Raw genomic sequence first — 25,112 nt, forward strand, 5'->3', positions numbered from 1 at the left:
GGATTTTCAGTGTTTATATGACAGTCCTATCATGCTCTTATTGCCTCGCCCTCAGAGGAATCCAGAGGCTAGTGCGTTGACTCACCCTGATTATATATCCTCCATCATTTACCCAGTCTCTCTCTCTCTTTCTTTCTTTCTCTCTCTTTTTCTCCCTCCCTCTCTCACTCTCACCCCCTCCCCTCTCCCTCATTCTCCTGAGACAGTGCTGGGGTTACATCCAGATTCTGTCATGTGCCAATGATAGAGGGCTAGTTATACTCTGCATGACTTCCCAGACTGGGTCAGTACTGTGTTGTAGGTGCTATGAGAGATGCCTCCCTGCAGAAGAGCATTATTGCTAAGTGGTGTGGGTCCTGTGCTCTGGACGGTGCTCACCTGTGTCTTACTAGCAGGCGACTTCTAATCCACATTACACATCACAAAAGGCTGAAGAGGGACGGAATACTGGAAATGGCGGTGCCCATGAGACTGAAGAGACCAGTCAGTCCACAGTTCCCCTCCCTAGATCTCTCTGTAAGCGGTGCTGAGAGAAAACACTGCCCCCTAGAGGCAGCCGGGGCAGAGTGCCACCTGTCCAGACAGGTGGTCCCTGCAGGGGCAGAGTCTGCGATAGGAGGGGTCAGAACCGGCACAGCTGAACAACAGCCGCTCCTTCTGCAGCCCACAGCGACGCCCCCACGGGCTGTAGGCAGGAAACAGGTGGTTGACTTCCTGCTCTGTGCTGGAGCAGTCCAGGCTGAATCTGAGAGAGGGGGGAGATGGGTAATGTAGTTGGATGATGATAGCGTCCGAGCTGAATTGGGCATTTTGGCAATGCCCGTTCGGATGCTTGTGCTAAAGCTCAGGGGTGTGTTACCTGGTGAAGGCCGCAGGGCTGTTGAGGTGATGGAACAGGGCCGGCTCACACACCAGAGAGGACCGCCGACACACAGTCACACAGGACTGGCCCAGGGGGCCCAGGTGGCCCTGCAGAGCCCCCTCTGCTGGCCAGGTAGGGAAGGACTCCTGGCAGAAATCCTGGAGATGCGATACCAGGGACAAAGTCATGATTAGGGTCAACCCAACTAAAACAATTAGTCCATAAACCAACAGACTTTGTCCATATCACACAAGAGATAGCATGTGCTTTACAATCAAACAACTTTCACCACCCATATCCTTATTTCTGGGTCTGTTTTAAGCATGTACCTGGTGTGTAATGTAAGCGTTGACTCTCTCCAACATCCCCTCGCAGGTAAACTCTCGTGGAGTGAATGGCTTCACCTGGAACACAAACACACTGTAGATCTACCTTCCACGGGACCAGATGTGTTCTAGATCTTCTGGTGGGGCTCTGGGGTCACCTGACGTGTATAGATGGTTGTAGGTCCAGACCTGAGTTTGGAGAATAGCTCTGATGGCCTGTTGGACTTCTGTGGAGTTGGCTGTGTCTACAGTCCACACATAGGGCTTCCCAATGAAGTCCTCTACGTAGGGATGCTGGGAGTTGACCTGATACATGCATACACACACACACACACAGACATGCATGCAGACACACACACAGGCATGCAGGTGAAGAAAAAGACAGAGAGAGAGAGAGAGAGACAGAGAGAAAGAGAGAGAGAGAGAGAGAGAGAGAGGGGGGGGGCAAAGAGATGTGGACTCTGCTGGCTGCTCTAAATGTGGCTGGTAGAAGGACATTCTGAGAGAGAGAGTGATTAAGAGACCTCCTGACTGACTCGTCCCAGCATTACCCAGCCTGGGCTCATGTACGCAGTACCTCTCTGGTGGTGGGTTTCCCTCTGTAGAAGTCAGTGTTCTCTGCTGAGCGTGGAGGCAGGAACCTGGGCTGGAGGAAGACACATCCTGAGGCTATGGCCTCCAGGGGGGCCGGGCCCTCGTAGGGGAACCCCAGCCCCACAAACACCTGGGAGGAAGAGCCAGGAGAGTCTCCTCACAACCATGGAGCTCACCATTGCACATACAGCATACTGCACATCACACACACACACACACAAGCCAGTTCAAAGCAATTCATTACATTCCGTTCAATTCACTGCATTAATCCAGAAGGGAACTCTGTGTTCAGGTAACTCTGTATGCACAGGATCAGTAAGGAGGTAACACTTTAGCCCTGGTTGTGTGTGGGGGGTAGTAACTGTGCTGACATGATCCTACCTTGGCTCTCCTGAGCAGCTGCAGGAACTGGTCCTGGGTCAGCAGACCGTGGTTGATGATGGAGTGGGGGAGGATGGAGGAGGAGGAGGGCTGATACACGGTACCATGGGTCTCCAGCTCTCTACTGACCACCCCCAGGTACTGCCCCTTCCCCTGGGGAAGCAGAGGAGAGAGCTGCTGTGAGACTCCCTGAATTACACATCTACTGTGAGACTGGGTTAGGACCAGCTGAGTGCAGGGTTAGGACTGGGTTAGGACTGGATTAGGACTGAGTTAGTACAGGGTTAGTACAGTGTTTAAGACTGGGTTAGAGCTAGGTTAGGACAGTGTTAAGACTGGGACAGGACCGGGGTGAGATACCTGCCACATGTACTCCTGTTTCCCGTACACCACTGCAATGTTGTCCTTCCTGTCCAGCTCGGACTCCACTTCCTCCCTGGCGGTCTGCTCACTGACGAAGCCCAGGAAGGAGTTATCTGGGCTGTGAGCTGGGGGAGGACAGAGGGCTGCCACTCAGACACCAGCTACACACCAGCTACACACCAGGAACACGCCAGGAACACCAGCTACACACCAGGAACACCAGCTACACACACCAGCTACACACCAGGAACGTATTATAACACTGGGAATCATGTCTACTAATTAATCAAGATTGTCCCAATGGTCATTCAGACCTGATCTGACAAACAGTACAGTTTGTGAGGTGCTGATCTTCAGACATTGGGGATCTTGACGGTTAGGCAGGAGAGCAGCAGCAGAATAGTCACCACGGAAGTGCTCGTGTCTGTCTTCTGTACATTCCACTGAAGGAGAATTTGGGAGTGTGCGAATTGTTTGTGTTTGTGTGTGATCCTGTCACAAAGAGCCTGTGTGAGTTGTGAGTGTTTCTAGGGCGCAGTGAGACATCTCCATGGAGACAGAGATACAGAACAGAGAAAGTCTGTATTCGTCCCCTTTGAAGACGAGGAGAACAGACAGAAAACACCGGAAAGGCAGAAAGCAGGGATCAAAAAGGACAGGCCATGTAGACAGGAGGCTCCAAGGAATGCAGGTAAGTGACAGTTGGGAGAAAGAAAAAATACATTCTGGAAAGTTCTATAAGCTGGTGTGAAAGAAGGGGAACAGAGGAATCAGACGATGATGGAAATCCAAGCTGTTCTTGGGGGTTTGTGTCAGCCTGTTTGGATAGAGGCTCATCCCTGACTGCCCCCCCGTCCCTCTGCCTCTCCAAACACTAAAGAGAAGAAGATGGCTATTTATTTAAGAAATACAAGAATGTGTCTGTGTCTGTGTCTGTGTGTGTGTGCGTACGTACGTCTGTCTGTGTGTGGTGTGTGTGTGTGTGTGTATTCCAGCGTGTGCACGTGTGTCCATCCGTCTGTCTGGGGTTTGTTTAAAAGACCTTGCCAAATAACTCTGTGCTTATGCAGCAGTTGTGACAGTGAAGGATCTAAGCCGACTAAGAGGCCGTTTGTCTGCGCTCCTCTGCAGTGCCGCGTCAGCGCTGAGCACATCCACTCATCAGATGAGCAGAGGATCATACCCAAACACTGACACGAACATGACGGGGAGAACACACACTCACACACTTCACATCTTCACACAGGTACACACACGCACGCGCGTGTGTGAAAATGGTGACAATGAAGCCCTAAGGGTGCAGACTGAGAAGAGAGCTTATGGCTTAATACCCAGGGAGGTTGTGACACTTCACAGATCCTCTCCGCTCTTCAGCGCCACCTCTAATCCCCCCCCCCCCTCCGCCCCCGTTGGTGCAGACGTTGCCGCTGGCAGCCATCCTTCACACCACGCCAGCAGCATAAATAAACACGGCGCAGGGCTCTGTCAGCGGAGCCCCGCCCCTCTGCTGCACGCTGCAGCCTGTCTCTGACTACCCCTGGAGGAGGGAGGGAGGGGGGGGGGGAGGGAGAGGGAGGGAGGGAGGCAGGGAGGGAGGGGGGGAGGGAGGGAGGGAGGGGGGGGAGGGAGGGAATCTATGATGACTGTGTGTGTTAATAAAAACACTTCCGCAGTCCTCTACACACACACACACAGACACAAACTTACGGAACATGGTCATGTACTGCAGTGGTTGGAGACCCCAGTTACCCCACAGCGTGTTGTAACCATGGGTACGGGCGTAAATGGCCAGGTTGAATGCAGGTTCCGTGCCAAATGAGTCCAGGACACGAAAGCGACACCTGGACACAACAGAACAGGGTCACCTGACTAACAAGATGAAGAGCAGCTTCTCATGAGTCTCTCATGTTGAAGTCCACTCCTATATGAGATAACACCAGCACATTGACCTTAACCTCCAAGCTCACAGTGAGAAGGTCAAAACCCCAGTAGTGAGAACAGACCCCCAGCACCCAGACATGGAGGTGATGGTCCAGTGAACCCCGGCTCTGCTACGTACTGGTAGTGCTGGAAGGCCAGGCCCATGGCCCCCTGGAGGTGGGCCAGGCCATGGTAGTCTGTGTAGACCAGGTCAAAGGTCAACGGCCACTGGATTGGGCAGCTTCCTTTTCCTGGTGCCGCCCCTATCAGACTAGCCAATGCAAACACACACAGTTATGTCAGAGAGGGGGCGGGAACAGGGGCCGGTACTGTGAGAGTGACCAATAAGAACTGAAGGTTGGGAGCAACAGTGACTGTGTAGCAGGAAGACAGGAAGTGACACCTGCGCAAGTGTTCCTGGGAGGTGGCGAGGGTCAGGTTGTGTCCCAGGATGATGAGGCTGGCGCTGAGGTCGGCCCACTGCACCAGCTCACCCAGAGGACCCCCCCTCTCCACCATGGAGCCGAACCGCTGGCCTGCTACCCCCGCCAGCATCCCAGGGTACAGCAGCACCTGGAGGGAGGTGGAGAGAGAGGGGGAGGGGGGGGTTAAGGGTGTGTGTGTGTGTCTGTATATGAGGGTGTGTGCGTGTGTAGGTGTGTGTGACCCACCTTCATCTGAGGAGAGCTGTGAGAGGTGTTGATCCTGCGGCCAGCCCTGATCCAGTGCCCAGACAGCCTCTCCGCCCTGGACCGGATGAAGCTCACTGCAGGACCCTTCCAGCGGCCAATCACCTCGTGCAGCAGGCCCAGGGTCGTCCGGATCTGTGCCTGGGAGAAAAGGAAAGGGGCAGATGACAAAGTGGTCGTGTTCGCTGATCCTACAGATGTACCATGATGGATTTCAAACTGTAGGATGTTGCTGTGTCAGTTACCCGCTCTGAGTGGAGGCTGGGGGGGCGGTGCCAGGGCGGGGCGGAATGGTTCGTTCCAGGTCGGGGGGGGCAGAAGTCTTCTCTCTGGCTCAGGTAGGTGAGAATGGAGCAGATGGTACCATCCACCCCATAGAAGCTATAGCAGGGGTCCGACTGCCAGCGGGCTAGCAGGAACTGACCATGGAGGAGAGAGAGAGAGAGAGAGAGAGAGAGGGGGGGGGGGGGGGGGGGACAAAGAGAGAGAGGGAGAGAGAGGGAGGGAGAGTGACAGAAATAAGGAAGGAACGAAGGAAGGAAGGAAATTAGGAGGTTTTAAAGACTGGCACATGCATAAAAGCACAATCACCTCACTATCTCACCTGCACCTTGTCAGCACACAGGGGATAGGCAGGGTCAACAGGAATCTTACACTCCTCACGACCTGTTGCACACAACCTCATTTAGATTCACTTCCCTCCACTAGGTTCACCGTGACTAACTAGTTATGCTTATTGATCGACCGTTTGGTTGAACAGATTCAGATGAATTTGTTCTATGAGCTTATTATAGAAGTAAAGTTGTTGGGTAATAGCTGTGCTCTGGTGACCGTCCCCAAACCAGCCCAGTCAGCAGCAGGGGCAAGAGAGTCAGTCCTCTGTGTTCTGTTTCCTGTAAGTCCCCAGCCTGCTTCCCTCCCTGAGCCAATCACCTGCAGTCTACCCCTCCCTGAACCAATCACCTGCAGTCTACCCCTCCCTGAACCAATCACCTGCAGTCTACCCCCACCCCCTCACAGGCATATCCACACACACACACACACACAATGAAACCCCCACACACCTCCAGTCACCCACCTCCCTCCCACCCAACATTCTCCTGTCCAATGCCTCCCCTTGCCAAGACACACAACGTCTGCCGTGTCGAACCAGCTTGTGAAACCAGGGGGAAGACAAAGACAACAGCACTCCCAGTCCCACAGCCAAGGTGAGAAGGCCTGAAAAGGGGGGGGGGGGGGGGGGGGGGGGGGGGGGAAACAGTCGTACCAGCCGACGGGCTGGTGAAAGGACTCTTGGGTAATTGAGCCACTCTTTATTGGTCTGAGGTAATGAGAGGGGAGGAAGGGGTGAGGGTGCGTAGACAGGCGGGAGGCAGGCGGGAGGATGGGTGAGTCAGGGGAGGGGGGAGTCAGGTGGCATGTGCAGTATGAATCATAACTTTATTCTGGGTGGTGAGCTTTGCTCCCCTACTCTCTCTCTCCCTTTGTCTCCCTCTCTCTCTTTCTCTCCTGTCAATTACCCTAACTCCCCTCTCTCGCTGCTGCCCCCCCTCCCTCTATCCCGATCCTCTCTCTCTCCTCTCTCCCTCTCCCTCTCTCTCTCTATCCCTCTCCCTCTCTCTCTTTCTCTCCTGTCAATTACCCTAACTACCCTCTCTCGCTGCTGCCCCCCCTCCCTCTATCCCGATCCTCTCTCTCTCCTCTCTCCTTACCCCTCTCCCTCCCTCTCCCTTCCCGCCCTCTCCTCCCTCTCTCACGCCAGGCGTAACCCGACGCCCACCTGACACCTCTCCAGGGGGTTGTTATGGAAACGTAAAAGCCTTTCCTCCCCGCCGGCGTGCCGCTGGCTGGCCCAGCGCTGAGCTCTGTGGGACTAGTTAAAGCCCTGTTTAAGGACTCCCTCCCTCATATTCACCTGGATCCACTCACCTCTGACCCCCCCCACGCTTTCTCCCTCCATCCTGGCCGCCTTGTTCACTTCACTGTGTCGGTAAACCTGCTGTACTGCTGTTAAGCAGCGAGCTGGCTCACTGGGTTAAAGTATCACCTTAGCTGGCAGCCGGAGCACCTGATTCAACCAATCACTGGAGCCCCGTAGCATCTGATTCAACCTATCACTGCAGCCCGTAGCATGCGCTGGAGGCCTGACTGGTGCAGGGTAGCTCGTTTCGTGCACCCTGTGAGACGCATCTGAACCACGGGTTCGAATCCTAACCCACCCTTGAGGGGGTGTGGGGTGAGGGGGTGTGGGGTGAGGGGGTGTGGGGTGAGGCTGTACCAGTCTGCTGTGCTCGGTCAGTGTGTGGTGGTGGTCCTGGTGAGTTAGATGGGTGGAGGTCTAAGCGGTCCAGTTTCTGGGCCAATCTCTGGAGCTCCTTCTGGACGGAGCGCACCAGGCCCTCCTGGTCCTGACGGAGACTGGATCACACGCACACACACGCACACAGACACACACATACACACACAGACACACACAGACACACACAGACACACACACAGAGAAGAATGCAGACACATGAACTCACTTAAGTCATATTTATCGTTATCTACGTTCCTAATACATGGTGTGCACACACAGAACTCATTTTGCAAGCTGCGCAGGGCACTGAGGTCCTGAGGGGTAACAGGACAGGACAGTACCTGTGCAGCAGGGCGCTGAGGTCCTGGCTGGCCGGCTGCAGGGCCTCCCTCTCCTGGGCCAGCCTCTGGACCTGGGAGCTAACAGCCTCCAGCCTCAGGGCCAGCCTCCGCACGCTGGGGCCCCCACGCTGACCTGGGGGACGGAGAACAGCAGCTCAGCCATCGCATCCTGAATACACAGCGTTCCCTGACTCTGACCTTGACTCCGACCTGATCCTTCTGATCCTTGATCTTCTGCTGTACATTCTATGAGCACTATTTGGATAAAAGTGCCTGCTAAATGACTAATGAACTGCATATTTTATACATGTTTATACATATTTAAACTGGATTTATTGGTATTATTGTGATTGTATAAACCATGAAGAGAATCACGTCATATTTGATTATATTACTAAAGCATTTGATATTTCATACAGTGTGTCAAATCCAATACTGCCCTTTGATATAAAATGTTATTTCATCATGAATGTTACAACACAGAATTTACTTAAGCTGAGTTGATTTGAGTTATCATTATACTGTGTATTTTCCACATTACACATGGCAATTGGTGCAATCCTTTTTACAGAGTGAAGTTTCCAGAATGACTATTTTAGGACAGATAAAGATTGTAATGAGTCATAATTCCTGACAAGAAAATATTGTTGGAGCGGTAACTGGAGCTTTTCACGTAATTACCATCTTCTAGTGTTTCTTTGTGGTCACATAACCAGCCCCCCCCCCCCACACACACACACACACACACTCCAAGACCTACATGAGTGTTGACACAGACGCCGTAACGCTAACCCTTAGCTCAACTTGGTGACATCATCTGTCGATCTAAAGTCATATTAAGGTCAGGTTTCACCACTCACCTCTCCCACCCAACCAAACCATTTAATGCTAGTCAAAGATGCAACAGGGACCAGGACAGTGTATTACTGAAATTAGAGATGTATTGGACAATTTCATTTAAAATATTTTTTAAATTTTAATATATTTAAATTTACATGTAGTCATTTAACAGACGCTCTTATCCAGAGCGACTTACAGTAAGTACAGGGACATTTCCCCCGAGGCAAGTAGGGTGAATTGCCTTGCCCAAGGACACAACATAATTTGGCACGGCCGGGAATCAAACTGGCAACCTTCAGATTACCAGCCCGATTCCCTAACTGCTCAGCCACCTGACTCCCTATTCTCTAAAGGATGAACACCTCAAGGTCACTACAAAACCAACAGCGTGACTATCCAGTTGTCCATGGTACTCTATAACCCGCCCCCTTCACTAGTCAGTCTAGTCAAAGAGTTTGGCTGACCTAAACAAACCTCCCTCTCCTTCTCTGAAAAGTCTAGTGGTTCTGTATACGTACACAGACAGACACACATACACACACAGTAACTCACCAGCCCAACATTTAGATTGCCAGAACTCTTAAAGCCAAGGTGTTGTGAAATAGTGTAAGTGTGTGTGTGTGTGTGTGTGTCTGTGTGTGTGTGTGTGTGTGTTAAAGAGCCTGCTGGCGAGCATTAAGGGCCTGTCAGGGAGGGGAGATCAAGGGCATCTTGATTGGAACATTAGCATTATGACTTCAGTGCTGCTAGGAGATCCATAAACGAACTGTTGGCGCACAAATGGAGAACACAGCATGTTCATGATGGTAACTCCACATTAAAGCGGTTCCACTGGCTGTTTGGACTGAAGCTGGTTGGTGGGCTCTATAGGTTAGATGGAGAACATTTGGTGGAACTTGAAGTCATAAATGGTTGGGGTGGGAGGGGGGGGGGGGAATAGGCTAATGTGGGTTGTACCCCTACCAAATAGCATACATAGACACACTTCTTAACTTAATAAGTTCAATGACTGTTTAGACAGTTCTAGAAGACTGGCACCTTTCATGGTTCCCTTCTACATCTCTCACTGCCAGACTTCCCCATTGGGAGGGGAAAGCAGAGGACAGGCGGACTGACATCACCACAGGGCTACCAGCTAAATGTGTGTGTGTGGTGTGTGTATGGTGTGCATATACATGCATGTGTGTGTTACCGTGTTCCTCTGAGGCCCCTACTGCCGGCTCCTCTCTGGCTCCCTCTGGTGGCACCCACAGCCCCTGCAGCAGCAGAGTTAGCACGGACACACAAAGACACAGTCCCAGACAGCCACTGTGGAGAACAAGCAAACACAAGCTTTAAGAAACATCCGTATCATGATTCAAGGGGAACAGGCCGAGTATTTACAAGCCACACAAGCTAGTTCATGTCCTGCCTCGATCAAAAAAAGGATTTGCTATCTCCTTTGGCTTCATCGGTCTGAACAATGATGTCACTGCTCTGTCACATTGTCAGAGGGTAGAGCAAAGCACTTTATTGATTCCCGGGGCGAAATCAATCTGCCTCTGGTTACTCTTCCTGTGTACCTGTCATGCAGGACAGCCTTGTATGAGGTCAGATCATGAGCATTGAGAGGTGGTAATAGAGATCATATCGTCCAGTAATGCATCGCGTCAATCTGAAGAGAAGCAAGCAAGCAAACTGTTCCGTGAGCAGACGACATCAAATGGGAGTTGTTTGCTTTCAAAACAAGCGTTTGGAAAGTGATCGTCACTTGATGTGCCTTTGTGGTGTACGGTGGCCTGAGAAGCTATGCCTTTAGGTTCAGGCTCCAGTTTTACTGGGCCAGAACAGGCCTGGGCCTTGCTTTGGGCTTGTGGCCACGACCTGTGTGTTCCAATGCAACACACACAGGCCAAGCTAAACACACCGGCTCGCAGAGACCACATCTCTCTTGCTGCTTATAAACCTCCAGAACAGGGAATTTGCCCCATTTCTGTTAGCTGAAACTCTCCACACAAACATGTGGGTATAGTTCAGTGGTAGAGCATCTGTAGGGCAAATCTGACTTCAGATTCCAGTTACAAATCCATCTTGTATGTCACTTCTTAAAGCGTCTTAAAGTTTTCGGGCCAAGTTCAAACTAACTAGATTCCACTCATGAACCAGAAATGAATGATATTCAAATGTAATGAATTTTCAAGGTTCAAAGAGAACCCCCGTACTGGAATGGTGTATCTCCAGGATCAGCATGAGAGAGTGATGAACTACACGGCATCATTCCACCTGCACAGTGTCGATTACAAGCCAGTCACATATCCCCACAGTAGCTGCTCTGTTAAATGACTGAAGGTACCATGCAGAGGGGGGGTGCTGTGTGGAACATCTACGGGCGGGGTCTCACCTGCGTGGTCGTAGAGCCAGACGCATGTTCCTCCGTCTGTCAGAGAGGGTGTCTCCCTGGCAACACAGAACACACGCCTCAGACTAGATCACTTCTCACACCACACACTTGACTGGCTTCAGCTACCATGACTCTGGGTAATGAAAACAGGGTTGAAATGCTTTCATCACAGCTTCATTTGTTCCACTAACATTACACTGCAGCTCCATTCAGCAGATACACACAGAGACACACCATACAACAGACAAAGACAGACAAACATAGAAAAACATACACACAGGCAACACACACACACACACACACACTAACCTTCTTGGAACCCAGTCACAAGTGGGCAGCAACCATCGCTCCCTGTATCAAAACAGTCCGATGAAAAAGACGAGAGAAAACATTGGAGGGTCTTTCTTTCAGTTTTTGTTTCTGTTTCCCTCCTTCTCTGCCTTTCCCTTTCTCTGTCTCCTCTGAGTAGGCATCCTGCAGTTTCCAGGGAAACTCGACTCCCCTCTCCAGAACACAATACCCAGAGTGCAGCTTGGGCTTTGCACATATACAATAGGCGTCACGCTATTGGGTGTCACAGTCTCTTTCAGCCCAACTTCACCCGACTTAAGCCTTTTTTTTGTGAATGGAAATACAACTGGGTAGCGGGCACTCTCTTGGCAGTGTATATTTATAAATGTTTCTATGTAACGGAAATTGCTTGCTGCTTTCCCTTTACACCATACACTCTTGTAGGCTACATGTAGAATTTTTGCATGAATGGTTGAATAAATATAGCCTATAATATATGCACAAATCAATGTAAGTATTGCACACTGTAGCGTTTTATGGTCAGGTAAAGTAAGCATGGATTGGTAGAATCAGTAAGGACACCTGTGCAACTCATTAACGCATTACCTGACCAGACTACCAAAGACCTCACTACTACTCTCTACGTTTTCTTCGTTCTCGCGGATCATTAATTTTTCAAGTTTGCCACGTAGGCCTACGCAAGTGCGGGCTACCACTGTGATGGCTTTCTAAACGAGCAGAAGATCGGTCCGGATGCAGTTAATCAAATTATCGTCAGAACTTTCCCTCCGTTTTTAAAGACCTACATGATAGGCTATATACAAATGTGAATAAAAGAGACGGCTGAGACAAGCATAATTCTATATTTCGCATATTAATTATGTTTTAAATATAGAGGAAAATAAAAGAAATTGCCGCAGACGTAGAACAATGGTAATCCAGTAGAGGGCAACCTCACACAAGTGTTCATTCTCACAGTTGGCTCTTTGTATTAGTGCCAGTCTTTGCCGCCTTAATATTGGAACAAGGGCAGGCCGGGGCAGGCCTAAATGAAGGTTTAGAATGAAATCCGGCTCTGTTGTCGAGATTAATTGAACGCAATTTAATTCTACATTTTCAAGACAACATGAATGACGCATTACAGGAAGAGGTTAGAAATAACATATTTTCAGTTGCGAATACTTCTACATAAACGTGTGAATGAAGGTATGCTGAATGTTTACATGTAGCCTATGTGTGCAACCATGCATATGATGCATGCCTGAAAATGTGTGTGCGTGCGTGTGTGCGTGGAGTGGTACAGTGTTTGAGGCGTGCAGAACCGGAAGGATTTGATGAGAGTGTAAACCTCCGGAGCTTGAACCTTAAGGCTTACAGGCTTAAACCCATCTGTCTCTCTGTGTCTCTCTCTGTCACACACAAACACACACAGTTATGCGTGTAAATCCGATGTACTGTACAAAATGATGTGCGCTTGTTGTGCTTGTGCGCATGATGTGGTACTGGCTGAGAAGGACACAAGATTAAATAACCTCATTTGACATGAGCTACTTCAACTGGTGATTCGGTTTACTTAGCACCTCAGGCACTTGGCAGATTCATATTAATAGGCTTTGGTTTACTGTAACTTAATGTGCCTATAAACTGAAAATGTGATGAGTCTACGCGGGTCTTTTCTGAGTAACGATATAAATATACCCCTATATATTAAAAGGTTATGAGGTTTTCAAAGTTCAACACTGAACCACCAAGATGATTTGTTTTCCCGGTTGCCTACAAACACAGAGACATTGGTTAGCCCTGCACGTACATTAAATGAAGACATGAATACTTGGCAGGAGACATATTGGAGGGCAATTATGGCCCAATTGAGTTATCTAATAACTGTCATGCGCTGGACTGCTGTTTTTGGGGCGGGTGCTGGACTGCGGGACAAAGCAGTGTTGTTGCGTATCGAGGGTAACTTCCTGTCCTTACCAGTGCTGTAGACCTTTTGGCATTCAGGCATGAAAAACAAGGCCAATGAATCAGATGGTAGTTTTGTTGCTGCCACCGCCATCACCACCACTCTTAACTCTCAGAGACAAGCGGTTAGAGTGGCTAAACTGGTGACAAGGGTGTTTTCCTAACTTTCTCAAATGATATGATTTCTTTTTGTATAGTTATGTTTTCCAAACTTAAATAGGCTACAATGGCACATGTAACATGGGCTTTGGGGTTTCTTCAAAGTATGAAAAAACGGAATATAGCCTAATGAATACCATTTAACTCCTTTTCCATGTTCCCCGTCAGATGGATCTTCTTGCCAGCACTACGCACTGACAGGACAGGGGATTGCGCATGTGCAAGGTGAGGAAATGAAAATGAATGCAGCCAATACATCTCAAGACATATTCTGAACAGGTAAGTGTATACTAGACGTTGACATGTATTTTTCTTCAAATTTGTCAAATGTGTTTTAATTTCTATGCTGTATTTAATTGTCTGACATTGAATGCATTGTTGTCATTCAGATGTATGTATGACCCAATGTTTTGAGGCAGCTAGCTAGCACTAGCTTCTGCCGTACGTGTGGAATGTTGTCGCTATTTCTCACGTCTTGTGCATTTAAAGCAAGTTGGCTAAGAAAATGCATTGCAAACATGCATAGTCCAAGTGCACCGTTTAACCCTATGTCTTACCCTAAATTATTTGAATGTTTTGTCTCGAGTCACGAGCTGCATACACGGAAACCAACGCTCTTTGCATTGGATTCAATGGAAAAAGGGGGCAGGTTCGCTTCGCTCGAGACTGTCAGTGTTTAGATAGCTAACGTGTTAGCTGAACTGCTAGCCAGTTTGTGTCACCTTCGTGACTTACCGGTGGTGGCTGACTAGCATCCTGTCCATGTAACTTGGCACAATCAGTCATTAGCTGTATTTAGTTAATGTCGGTGTTAAGCAGCCGCCCTGCCAGATAATTATAACAGTTTAGCCTGGCTAGCCATGATGAATACACAGGTGTAGGTAGATTATGTCATCAAAATGACAGAGACATGATGAAGTAGTGGTAGGTTAGCTGGACTCACAGCTTGTCTACGCTGTGCATCAACTAGGCTACTGTACAGATGATCTTGCTAGCCCACTGAAAGCAGAGCGCGGTCAAACTCACATTTATTATCTGTCACATCTTATCACAGTGCAGGGTTATTATTTTGTGTGCTTTTTACATGTGCTTTTGATGCAATTGAAATGATGATCTCACATCGTGTACATTTTGCAGTACACAATCCCGTATTGTGCCACATATTCTCGGGGACAGCTGCATTTCTAGGCCAGCATCTGCGTTTAAATTAAAGTGCTCAAACCATGACCTATAGTTATATTATTACAACAGTTTTTGACAGAGCATGGTTTTATGGTCCATGTTCTTAGTCATAATTTTCTATCGTGGCATGTGTTTTGTTTTATTGTTTTGCATTGTCATGTGGTTTGCTGAAAACACCCCACCTGTGGTTGAATATTATCTTCCTGAAAACCAAAGTAAAAAAAAAAAACAGATTGGAGTCTTATGATCCAGGCAATACTGCGTTCAGAGACAAGCCCATATATATTTTTATGAGAGGCTTAATTTTTTTCAGCCGGAGCAATCAACTACAAAGCAAGCCGTACATTTTCCTGTCAACATGTTCTGAATTTTCTTTGACATCCATGTTGATATCAAAGTCCACCCTTAGGATTGCATTCCATTCACTTGACTTCTCCCTTCACCATTTTAACCCTACTGTTGTGTTCCGGTCTAAAGTGACCGATTTACGTTTTCTTCCTGAAATAATGTAGTTAATTTATTCTGATTGCCATAAGGTTCCATGATGATGATGATGATAATATTATCATGGAATTATAGTCAGTTATAATCGGACGGTCACTTTTGACCGGGAACACAAAAGTAGTGAACAAAAAACAAACACAACAGGAGAGTTAATGGAAGAATGTGGTGAGTGAAATGCTTGTCAGAAGATTATTACAGCAGTAAAAATCTAATTAGGGTAATTGGCTGAGGCTGTTTGACGGCAGCCATCTAAGTACTCTTTGCATGGGTAGCCTGACCGCTGCCAAACAAACATGGACAAATGTATTAGCCTACTGACTCTTGGTCATGGATAGAATTACCTTGAAGTCAGCTGAGGAGGAGGAGAAAGGGGGGAGGGGGGGGGGCAGGGAGGTCTTAGTGAGAAGCTTTTCTAACACATTGTCTTTCTCTCCTCCCTCTCCCCCCTCGCTCTCATTCCCACTCCCTTGCTTGCGCACCCCTCCTTCTCTCCGCCCCTCACATAGGGAACAGCATGGGTGGTTGAGAACTACACCAGTAAGTCAGTCTTGTGAGGAGGACAGAAGGCTTAGTTCTACCCTGGACCAGACCCCTGCTCTACCTACCACAGCATCCAGAGCCCCCATCTAGAAGCTTCCACCATGACCGAGAATGACTATGGCAGCTTTGTGGACTGGAACCAGATGGGGGACCTGGCCACCCCCAGCGGTCCCTCCAAGGTGGACTGCAAGGACCTAAAGGTGTTCAAGCAGATGGCCAGAACGGGCCACTGGGCCAAGAACCACAACCTCCGTGCCCAGGTCTACCAGCAGCTCATCAAGGCCATCCCCTGTCGCACCGTCACCCCGGACGCCGAGGTGTACCGCGACCTGATGGGCGACGCTCTCTCCAAGAAACCCTCCTCCACCATCCCGCTGCCGGAGTTTGTGGACGGCAACCTGGTGCCGCACTACTCCCTCAAGGTGGAAGCCGTGGCCTCCGTGCATCGGATCATTTCCTGTCTGGCCGGCCAGTTCCCAGACATCTCTCACTGCCCCGCCCTGCCCGCCATGACTGCGCTCCTGCTGCACTTCAGCGCCGACGAGGCCCAGTGTTTCGAGCACATTAGCCGACTCCTGGCCTGCAACGAGCCTGGCCGCCGCTTAATGGACCAGACCTTCCTGGCCTACGAGTCCAGCTGCATGACCTTCGGCGACCTCGCCAACAAGTATTGCCCGGCCGCCCACAAGCTAATCGTCGCGACCGCCCAGGACGTTCTAGAGGTCTACTCTGACTGGCAGCGCTGGATTCTGGGAGACCTGCCCTTCGCCCACGTGGCGCGAGTCCTGGATGTGTTCCTGGTGGAGGGCTACAAGGTCCTGTACAGAGTGGCCCTGGCCCTGCTCAAGTTCTACCGTAAACAGAAGGCCGGGGCCCAGCCGGCCGGGGGCCAGGCGCAGGACTCAGCGGGGGTCCGGGACGACATCCAGTCTTTCGTCAAGGGGATCGGCTCCGTGGTGACCCCAGACAAGCTCCTGGAGAAGGCTTTCTCCATCCGCCTGTTCAGCCGCAAGGAGATCACCCTGCTCCAGCTGACCAATGAGAAGTCTCTGCAGCAGAAGGGCATCACCGTCAAACAGAAGAGGTCAGATGGGCTCATGGCTCATGCTGTTCGGTGGTTTTGTGGATATGATTTGCGTCATCCTGATGCTTTCCTTTGTACACACAGTGATGTTGAAGTGCTTGGTTGTATCGGGCAGATTTGACTAGCCCAAAATGAGGAAAGAATGCATATTTGCAGTAATCAAGCAATAGTGTGCATGTAAGCTGCCAGGTATGGACAGTGGTGGATAGACTTAACAATAAAGGAAAAAGACAATAGACTATTTGGATGCCACCCAGAAAGAATCTATGGGTTTAGGTTAATTGGAATAGAAACTAAGATCAGGAAGTTGGCTAGTCTGAACCCACCTTCAGCTTTTCTGGTTAGGTTTGGTCAGGTCAGTCATTGTCGACAGTTTAAAAAAACTGAGCTAATTTACAGCGTTTCTGTTTTTACTTGTGGCATACCTATCATGTGACATGGTTCAAAGGCTATAAACTGAACCAAGATGGTATGCGAAAAACGAGTGGCATGCACTGCCAAAAATGTGCATGACCAATCCAGCTGACAGTGTTGCCACTTAATTAAATTATTTAATTTGAGGAAGCGAATACAACAAGTGCTGTGTTAGAAAGCCTTAATATTTGTGTTTTATCTTTTTTTTTAGTTGTAGCTTGTTTGTTCCGTCATCTGTAGGCCTGGTCTCATCTCTATCTAAAGCTGTCCTCTTCATGTTGTCTGTATCAGTTTTTTTTCCTTTTTATTTGTTGTAACTATTATTTTTTCATGTTCATTTTTTCTTTCCCCCTTGCTGTCTCCACCTGCCTGTGTCTGTACCCATGCTCCCTGTCCTGTTCCTTTAGGAGGTAGGTGTCAATCACGGTTCACTTTCTCTGAATTCAATAGCTGCTCTCTGGTAAGTGAGAGAGGATAATACCGTTGGAAAGAATGATCTAGAACGTAGACAAAGCCTTGTTTGCAAGTATTTATACTGGAGTCGTCCTTTCCTTTGTGCCCTGAACTGCTCTCTGTGTTCTTAAGTAGCACTGCCGCGACGGTTAATTAGCAATTGCCCTAAATACTGTATCTACAAATTCTTATTTGTGGAATGTGAGTGTGTGTGTGTGTGTGCTTCACTAACCAAGTTGTCAATTCCCCCCTTCCCCCCCCCCCCTTCCCCTCCTCTCAACTCGCACGGTTGCCACGGCTACAGACGGAACGTACAGCTGGCTCTGAACCCCGACACCTTCTCCTCAGAGATCGTCAGCACCAAGGAGATGCACGACATCTGGTCGTGGATCCCCGAGCGCTTCGCCCTGTGCCAGCCGCAGCTCCTCTTCACTACCTCCAACCACGGCTGCAGCCTCAACAGGTAACTCCTGGTAACTGGGAGTCAGATGGCTGAGCGGTTAGGGAATCGGGCTAGTAATCAGAAGGTCGCTGGTTCGATTCCCGGCTGTGCCAAATGACGTTGTGTCCTTGGGCAAGGCACTTCACCGTACTTGCCTCAGGGGTATTGTCCCTGTACTTACTGTAAGTCGCTCTGGATAAGAGCGTCTGCTAAATGACTAACTGTAAATGTAACTCCCGGTTTCCTTCGGTTCAGTAGAAACTTCCAGAACAGCCTCTTGGTCTGCACTTTATACCCTCTTCTTTTTTTGTTTGTTGTTGTGACGACATACACACTTATCTTGATAGTCGAAGGTATTCGACTATCAAGTCGAATACCTTCAGAACAGGAAATTCCACATTTTACCTTCATGCCTGGGTCAAGAAGATAAGAAATCAACACACATTCTGTACTAGAGGGCAGGGTTTTCTAGGTTGAAGCTAATTGCTGCAAAGCTCTTCAAAAATTGATTCAGTCCTTCACTTCGGTGGAGACCACATGTTCTACCTCGGCTCTGGTCTTCTGAAGTTGTTCTAGCACTACGGGATCAGATGGCTCAGTGGTTAGGGAGTCGGGCTATTAATCAGAAGGTTGTCAGGTTTGATTCCCGGCCGTGCCAAATGACGTTGTGTCCTTGGGCAAGGCACTTCACCCTACACCCACCACATTTAGTCATTTAGCAGACGCTCTTATCCAGAGCGAGTTACAGTAAGTCCGGGGACATTCCCCCTGAGGCAAGGAGGGTGAAGTGCCCAGGGACACAACTAAATTTTGCACGTCCAGGAATCGAACCAGAAACTTTCTGATTGGTAGCCCGATTCCCTAACCGCTCAGCCATCTGACACCCCACGATTACACAACCCCATCTGTGCCACTTTATCCAAGGTGCTGTCCTGATCCAACCTTTCCATACTCACTCTCTGAACCTACCTTCTACTATTAGGCTCACAAGAAGAAGATAAGCTAACGACCTTTACATTTGACATTTGGCCCTTTTGTGTGTCGAGTTCTGCAGGATTGCTGATTATCATTTCTTTTCAGCAAGCCAACATTCATGAATGTCAGAGTCAATAATTAGCTGATTCACAGCTGTTCCTATCAGTTTTATCTCACAGTACACTGCTGTCTTTCTAAGAGGGGTCCGTTGGCTAACAGGGCAAGATTAGATCCCAGAAGTTTTGGTTAATGTTTACCTCATAGACTTGGCTGATGAGATCACTAGGTGAAGCCATCCAAAGTTCACAAGGTCAGAAGTTGAAAATCGACGACAGTCATTCATCTTTGCTAAATACTTGTTTGTATTTCACCACTGATAGGTCACAAGGTTCAATGGGATTTAGTCAAATAATTTCCCTGTTTAAAATCAGCCACTAACCTGAATACAGAGAATCAAACATCAACAATTATTCTGAGAATCTTTTTGTATTTATCGTTGTGAATGGGAGGCCATCATTACATGTCTAGTATCCTGTTAGATTATTGATCAACCTACAGTACAGATACTTCTGTTTAGTTTCCTTACTGTGTATTCGGTTAAATACATTTACATGTATTTATTTATTTAACAGACGCTTTTATCCAAAGCAACTTCCAAAAGAGAGCTTTACAAAAGTGCATAGGTCAATGATCATAAACAACGAGATACATATTGCGGATAGATATTTTGAGTATTTCATCAAAAAGGAAGGGTGTAGAATATTGGTAGAGCGTTGCATGTTCAAATGGAATGTTGCATGTGTACGTCGCTTGGAATAAAAGCATTGGCTCAATGATGGGATTATTAATTTATCAAGGAAGTGGGCTGTTGACCTTCACAGCTACAGTACAACCAGTTATCTGAACCTGTCTTCTTCCTGTAGGTTCTACTCTCACTGCGAAGGTTATGAACCCACTCTGATGCTCATCAGGACCACTGACGCCGATGTAAGGACCACACACACACACACACACTTTAAGGGTGTTGCAAGAGAACATTACAAGGTGTGGCTGAGAGAGTGTGTGTGTGTGTGTGTGTGTGTGTGTGTGTGTGTGTGTGTGTGTGTGTGTGTGTGTGTGTGTGTGTGTGTGTGTGTGTGTGTGTGTGTGTGTGTGTGTGCGTGTGTGTACGTTTCCCCTCACCTGACACCCACACCCTACATCACCTGACAGTCAGAAGATGACATCACAATCAAGGAGACATAATTAAGAGATGGGTAGGTAGGTGCCAAACACTATACACTGATATTTTTTACTGTTAATTCTACATCTTTCATGTTACTACATATTCAGGCAATGTGTAGTGTGCTGAATATAGGCCTGCATCATAGACCGTACCTGTGCATGACACCATCAGTCCTGCTGACCTGTGAACACTCTTAGCCTCTGACCTCCCAGGAACCCCTGGTCTGCTCTTTATTTAGAACCATTCAGAGAAAGGGATTTCCCATTCCGTTGATAACCCTGTTCCAGTTTTAGGAAGGATATAATTAAACTTTACTGTCATTAAAATAGTCAAACCTGTGATGTGTCCCAGCCTAGCTGAAATACATGAGAACTCTTATAAATAATACTATTTTATAATTTATTAAAATGCTGTTTGTCATTTGTAATTACAGTGGTGTTGAGCAGTGTAGTTAATCTGTCAGGATTGACAGTAGTTTGGAGCATGCCTACTCTTGGCTGCAGTGTCAGAGGTCAACCAGCATTGATTGGCAGAGATGGCAAAAGTACACACATCCTTCACTCAAGTAGAAGTACAAATATGCACGTTTAAAGGACAGTAGAGATAGTAGAGTCCTGATGAACTACTCATCAATGATGCAAACTTGGTTCCGAAAAGGTTGAATAAATATTTTTGAAAAAAGTTTCTCACACACAGTAAAATGAGAGGACGTTTTCAAACCTTTTTTCAAAAATATATATTTTATTAGAATTGTTTTTAAACTTTTTTTCAAAATATTTTTAGGTCCCTCTTATATTTATTTCCTTAGTTCCACAATGTAAAATGTAATCTGGTAAAATCCAAATCTTTCATTATGGTATCTTTGTATGGCCTATCTTGCTGTGCAATCCAACTTTTCTCATACAAGCTACCTGGATCCCCTGTGTGACCATGACCTAGATCTGTGCACCTGACCTGTGTTGTGTTGTGTAGGTGTGTGGAGCCTTCCTCTCTACTGACTGGGAAGAGCGCAAGAGAGGAGGAAACAAACTAAGCTTCTTTGGGACAGGGGAATGCTTCGTCTTTAGGGTAAGTTGTCTTGGAAAGAGTTAAAAAAAAAGAATGATCAAATACAGTGTTTACTCCTTGTGGGTAAGTCGTACCAACAGTATTAAAATACTGGGTTTCATTTCATTACTATTCTGAGGCTTGGAGATAGTCCCCATTTAATATTTATCTCAGAAACTGTTCCCTGATATTCTGAAGGTAGGTGTGGTTTTGAGACAGTAACAGAAAATGCCCAACAGGTGGTGCCATATACAAACTTCTTCTTCTTTCCCTACCACCATGTCAGAATAATATGCCTCCTTATCAGGAGACAGGTTGCCATCTCTTTTCCCCAGGGACAAGTCAGTCAGCTTCAAAATCAGGAAGCCTTCATTTTTCACACCTTCTTAAATACTCTGTACTACTTTCAACAGATGCCGGTAATGTTTTTTGAAAAATATAGAACCGTCATTACTGCAAGATTGCTACGTATTGTACCTGCGCTACAAATAGCCTAGTTTCAAATGCCTCATGCATAAATGATTAAACTGGCGCTGTGTGTATGCGCAGCTGCATGCTCTTTTGGTTGGCCAGCAAACACCACCGCCTACACACACACACACACACACACTCGGAAACTCCCGTAACCTGAGCTTCCTTGTACAATGGTATCTGGTCAGCCCTCACCTGACACCTCAAACATATGGAGAAGCATGACACAGGCTGGTGTCTATCAGACATGCATGGACAGACTCTCAGCAGCGATGGAAGAGACAGTTTAAGATGCTAAGTTTAGGCTAACAGCCACGTTCTTGTGTGTGCGTGTGTGTGTGTGTGTGTGCCTCCATTACTGTGAGGAAGCTGGGTCAAATAAAAGGTTTACAGAACAGCCCCGAATTGTACAGTAAAACTTAAGAATACCTCATCCAAGGTCTATGTGTTGTGTTTCTCCTGCAGCTGAAGCCAGAGATGGAGAGGTATGAGTGGGTTGTGATTCGTCACCCGGAGCTAGCCTCCTCCATAAAACCCCCAGCCCCAGGCGACGACCCAGAGCTGCCCCAGGACGAGGCTTCCTCCCAAGGACACAACTCTGAAGGCAACTCCCTCCCCGTGGAGAGACAGGCCGCAGACCCCTCAGAGCGCCTGTCTCCCTTCCTCTCCGCCCGCCACTTCAACCTCAACTCCAGGAACACTTCGATGTTCATGGCCGGCAACTTTGACTCCATCATCGTGGGTGAGTGGGAGGACGTGGGAGGACGTGGGAGGAGGTGGGAGGAGGTGGGAGGAGGTGGGAGGAGGTGGGAGGAGGTGAGAGGAGGTGAGAGGAGGTGAGAGGAGGTGAGAGGACGTGGGAGGACGTGGGAGGAGGTGAGAGGAGGTGAGAGGAGGTGGGGGGACGTGGGAGGAGGTGAGAGGAGGTGGGGGGACGTGGGAGGAGGTGGGAGGAGGTGGGAGGAGGTGGGAGGAGGTGGGAGGAGGTGAGAGGAGGTGGGAGGACGTGGAAGGAAAGGCCAATATCAGGACCATCCATCATGCTTTCTGTAGTGCTAATGTCAACTTGCCATCTCCTGTAATGTGTTTGCCAGTGTCCATGAGGGCTTTACTTCCGTCAAATACGCAAAGGCTCATGGGTATTGATTCAGTGTGTCTCACTCTTCATATATAGGTGTAGAGCACAGAGCTACTTTTGTAACATCTCACTCAGATCACCTCTAACTCCCGACCTGCTGTTCATCCATCTCACCAGGGGGAGGCGATGGTAATGCCCTCTACATCGACTCTGAGCTGAACCACGGACGAACGGCCCGCTGCACCACATTCGACAACCCACCGCTGTGTGCAGAGAGCTTCCAGGTTGCCCTGCTGGAGGTGTGGGGCTTTCAGGACTCCATGGCCTCTTAACGGGACACACACACCTTCAGATAGATGCCCTCCGGCAGACATTCATATGCAGATGCTCATCTGTCCATCCAGGTGTTTGGTTTGAGGAAGTTACCTTGAATATTATGATCAAACCACTTCTATGAGTCTTAAATGTTCATTTTTTTTTATTTATTGATGCAAAAATAGTATCATTATCGCAACAATATCAGTCAGCAGACTTCTTTTTTGTACTGATTTTTAACTATGCTGCATTATTATATTTTTGTTAACCTTTTTGAGGAGTTTGGGTATATCAAAAACAATTTGCTAAAGATCTCAAGTCTCTCAACAAGAACAAATGCTTGGCTGACACCCATTTTAGCTGTCCTGAGGCGCTCTGGTGTGTGCATGCTTTTGTTCCTACCCAGAAATCTCTCGTGTTATTGCGTTAAATCACTAGCGCTGAACTAGACGATACAGGTACTACATTTTCCTACACCCGTCATCTGTGCAATGTGGTTAAACTCCAACTGCCAAATCCTTAAATAGCAGTTTCCTTTATTTATAAAAAAAAAAGAAAATTGTGCAATTTTCACACTTGTGTCCATGAATTGGGGTTTGCAGTAGCAGAGTTGTATGTGAAGTGTCTCTTTGGAGAAGATGAGTGTTTTTTTTTATGAAACTGGTATCTGAATGCAGTCAAAACAAGTTGTGCCAGATTGTGCAAAATCTTAATCTTCGTTATAGACCTTTTTGTGCTTTTTCTCTCGTGCATATCTGGTTCATATGTGTGCTTCATATCAGGTACATGTGGTGCTGTTAGAAGATTCATGTGTTGTCAATGTAAAATGTTTGGTATGTAATGTCCCCCTGCTTTCTCACCAACTCAACATTCTGTTTCTGAGTGGTACAATTGAAAAAATAAGCGTCCAATATGTGCACATTGTTCTTTTATTTATATTTTTAATTGCTTGGGTGGGTGTAAGCTAGAGAACAAATGTTGTCACTGGTTTCAGTTGACTGTCAGTAATGAATTTGTGTAAAGTAATGCAGTATTTCTATATGTTTATCCGTCCCTTGGAAACAATATCATAAGTCCTGAATATGGACCATCTTGAAGACACCTTTGATTATATCATTGAATGTATGTGGTGGAAGTCAAATGAGTTTCTAGTGAAGTGTTGGTTGTGAATCTACAGTTGTATCATCAATGTGAAAGTACAGTTATACACCAAGAGACTTGACTCATGTCTTTGCCTGGTTATTCAGTTTCTTGTTGAAATAATAGCACTATCCTTTTCTCTTTCACTGTATCTCTCCTTTTCTGCCTTGCAACTTATCTCCCTTTCTTCTTCCATCTCTCTTTGTCCCCCAATTGTTGAGCCATGCAGAGGGATGCCTGCATTTCTGTGGGCCCTGTCACACGGCTGTGTGAGATGCCTGTCACTATCAGTTGACCCTGTCTCAGTATAGCACCTGCCCCCAACACTCACATAAGAAGATATATCCTAATTTCTTTGCATGAACCAACATTTGTATGTTGGATTTATTTGACTTTCGACAGTTAGTCTCAGTATACCACTGAATTGATTTGACGTTGTACACAACAGCAGTATGGTATTTCTATTTACATACTGCCACAAGGCCTTCAGAAGAAATCTGCAAACGCAAACAAACAAACTATTTATAAGACTTGAAGCCAGCAGTTGGATTTCCCTGTGCATACAGTTTAGGGGGTGTCATGTTGTAAGTCTCTAATCTGGATAGGTTACAATTATATGATTCAAGCATATGTTTTAGTACAGTCTAGATAACTGCTACCGCAACTCTCGTAGCATCAAATTCAGTATTTCTCATTGTGCACTTACCACAGATTCTGGCTTGCTTGACAGGATATTAATATTACCTAAGCTACATCTATATCAATTTTAGGGTGTCAATGCAATGTAATATATTGATATGGTACAAAACACTTTTATTGATTATGCAGTGTG

General features: G+C 47.6%; 2 protein-coding genes across 2 annotated transcripts; one reads left to right on the plus strand and one right to left on the minus strand.

The window, feature by feature from the left end:
• Positions 1 to 443: 443 nt before the first annotated feature.
• Positions 444 to 11,388, minus strand: LOC124475791 (alpha-1,6-mannosylglycoprotein 6-beta-N-acetylglucosaminyltransferase B-like). The gene is made up of 18 exons (XM_047032604.1): positions 11,305 to 11,388; positions 10,996 to 11,051; positions 9,808 to 9,923; positions 7,776 to 7,908; positions 7,414 to 7,553; positions 5,740 to 5,801; positions 5,381 to 5,554; positions 5,118 to 5,276; positions 4,850 to 5,019; positions 4,586 to 4,717; positions 4,234 to 4,367; positions 2,524 to 2,651; positions 2,164 to 2,316; positions 1,766 to 1,912; positions 1,378 to 1,494; positions 1,192 to 1,266; positions 860 to 1,020; positions 444 to 745 (listed from the first exon to the last, which is right to left on the minus strand). The coding sequence occupies exons 2-18, from the start codon at positions 11,019 to 11,021 to the stop codon at positions 547 to 549; spliced, it is 2,226 nt and encodes a 741-aa protein (XP_046888560.1). The 5' UTR covers positions 11,022 to 11,051; positions 11,305 to 11,388; the 3' UTR covers positions 444 to 546.
• A 1,998-nt stretch (positions 11,389 to 13,386) lies between these two features.
• tbc1d24 (TBC1 domain family, member 24) lies at positions 13,387 to 24,370 on the plus strand. The gene is made up of 7 exons (XM_047032866.1): positions 13,387 to 13,689; positions 15,603 to 16,720; positions 17,892 to 18,050; positions 19,928 to 19,991; positions 21,202 to 21,297; positions 22,213 to 22,489; positions 23,003 to 24,370. The coding sequence occupies exons 2-7, from the start codon at positions 15,738 to 15,740 to the stop codon at positions 23,155 to 23,157; spliced, it is 1,734 nt and encodes a 577-aa protein (XP_046888822.1). The 5' UTR covers positions 13,387 to 13,689; positions 15,603 to 15,737; the 3' UTR covers positions 23,158 to 24,370.
• Positions 24,371 to 25,112: the final 742 nt, after the last annotated feature.

This window comes from Hypomesus transpacificus, chromosome 13, assembly GCF_021917145.1.
Source record: "Hypomesus transpacificus isolate Combined female chromosome 13, fHypTra1, whole genome shotgun sequence".
NCBI classification, from domain to species: Eukaryota; Metazoa; Chordata; class Actinopteri; order Osmeriformes; family Osmeridae; genus Hypomesus; species Hypomesus transpacificus.

What these genes read in the sequence shown, in the direction of transcription:
- LOC124475791 (XM_047032604.1), bottom strand. Translation starts at nt 11,021, where the DNA reads ATGCGTCTGGCTCTACGACCACGCAG. An exon ending in TCCCAGGAACACTTGCGCAG is followed by an intron (nt 4,718 to 4,849) that starts GTGTCACTTCCT and finishes TGCATTGGCTAG; the next exon opens with TCTGATAGGGGCGGCACCAG. An exon ending in AGCCCTGCGGCCTTCACCAG is followed by an intron (nt 746 to 859) that starts GTAACACACCCC and finishes CCCCTCTCTCAG; the next exon opens with ATTCAGCCTGGACTGCTCCA.
- tbc1d24 (XM_047032866.1), top strand. Translation starts at nt 15,738, where the DNA reads ATGACCGAGAATGACTATGGCAGCTTTGTGGACTGGAACCAGATGGGG. An exon ending in ATCACCGTCAAACAGAAGAG is followed by an intron (nt 16,721 to 17,891) that starts GTCAGATGGGCT and finishes CCACGGCTACAG; the next exon opens with ACGGAACGTACAGCTGGCTC. An exon ending in CTTTGACTCCATCATCGTGG is followed by an intron (nt 22,490 to 23,002) that starts GTGAGTGGGAGG and finishes CCATCTCACCAG; the next exon opens with GGGGAGGCGATGGTAATGCC.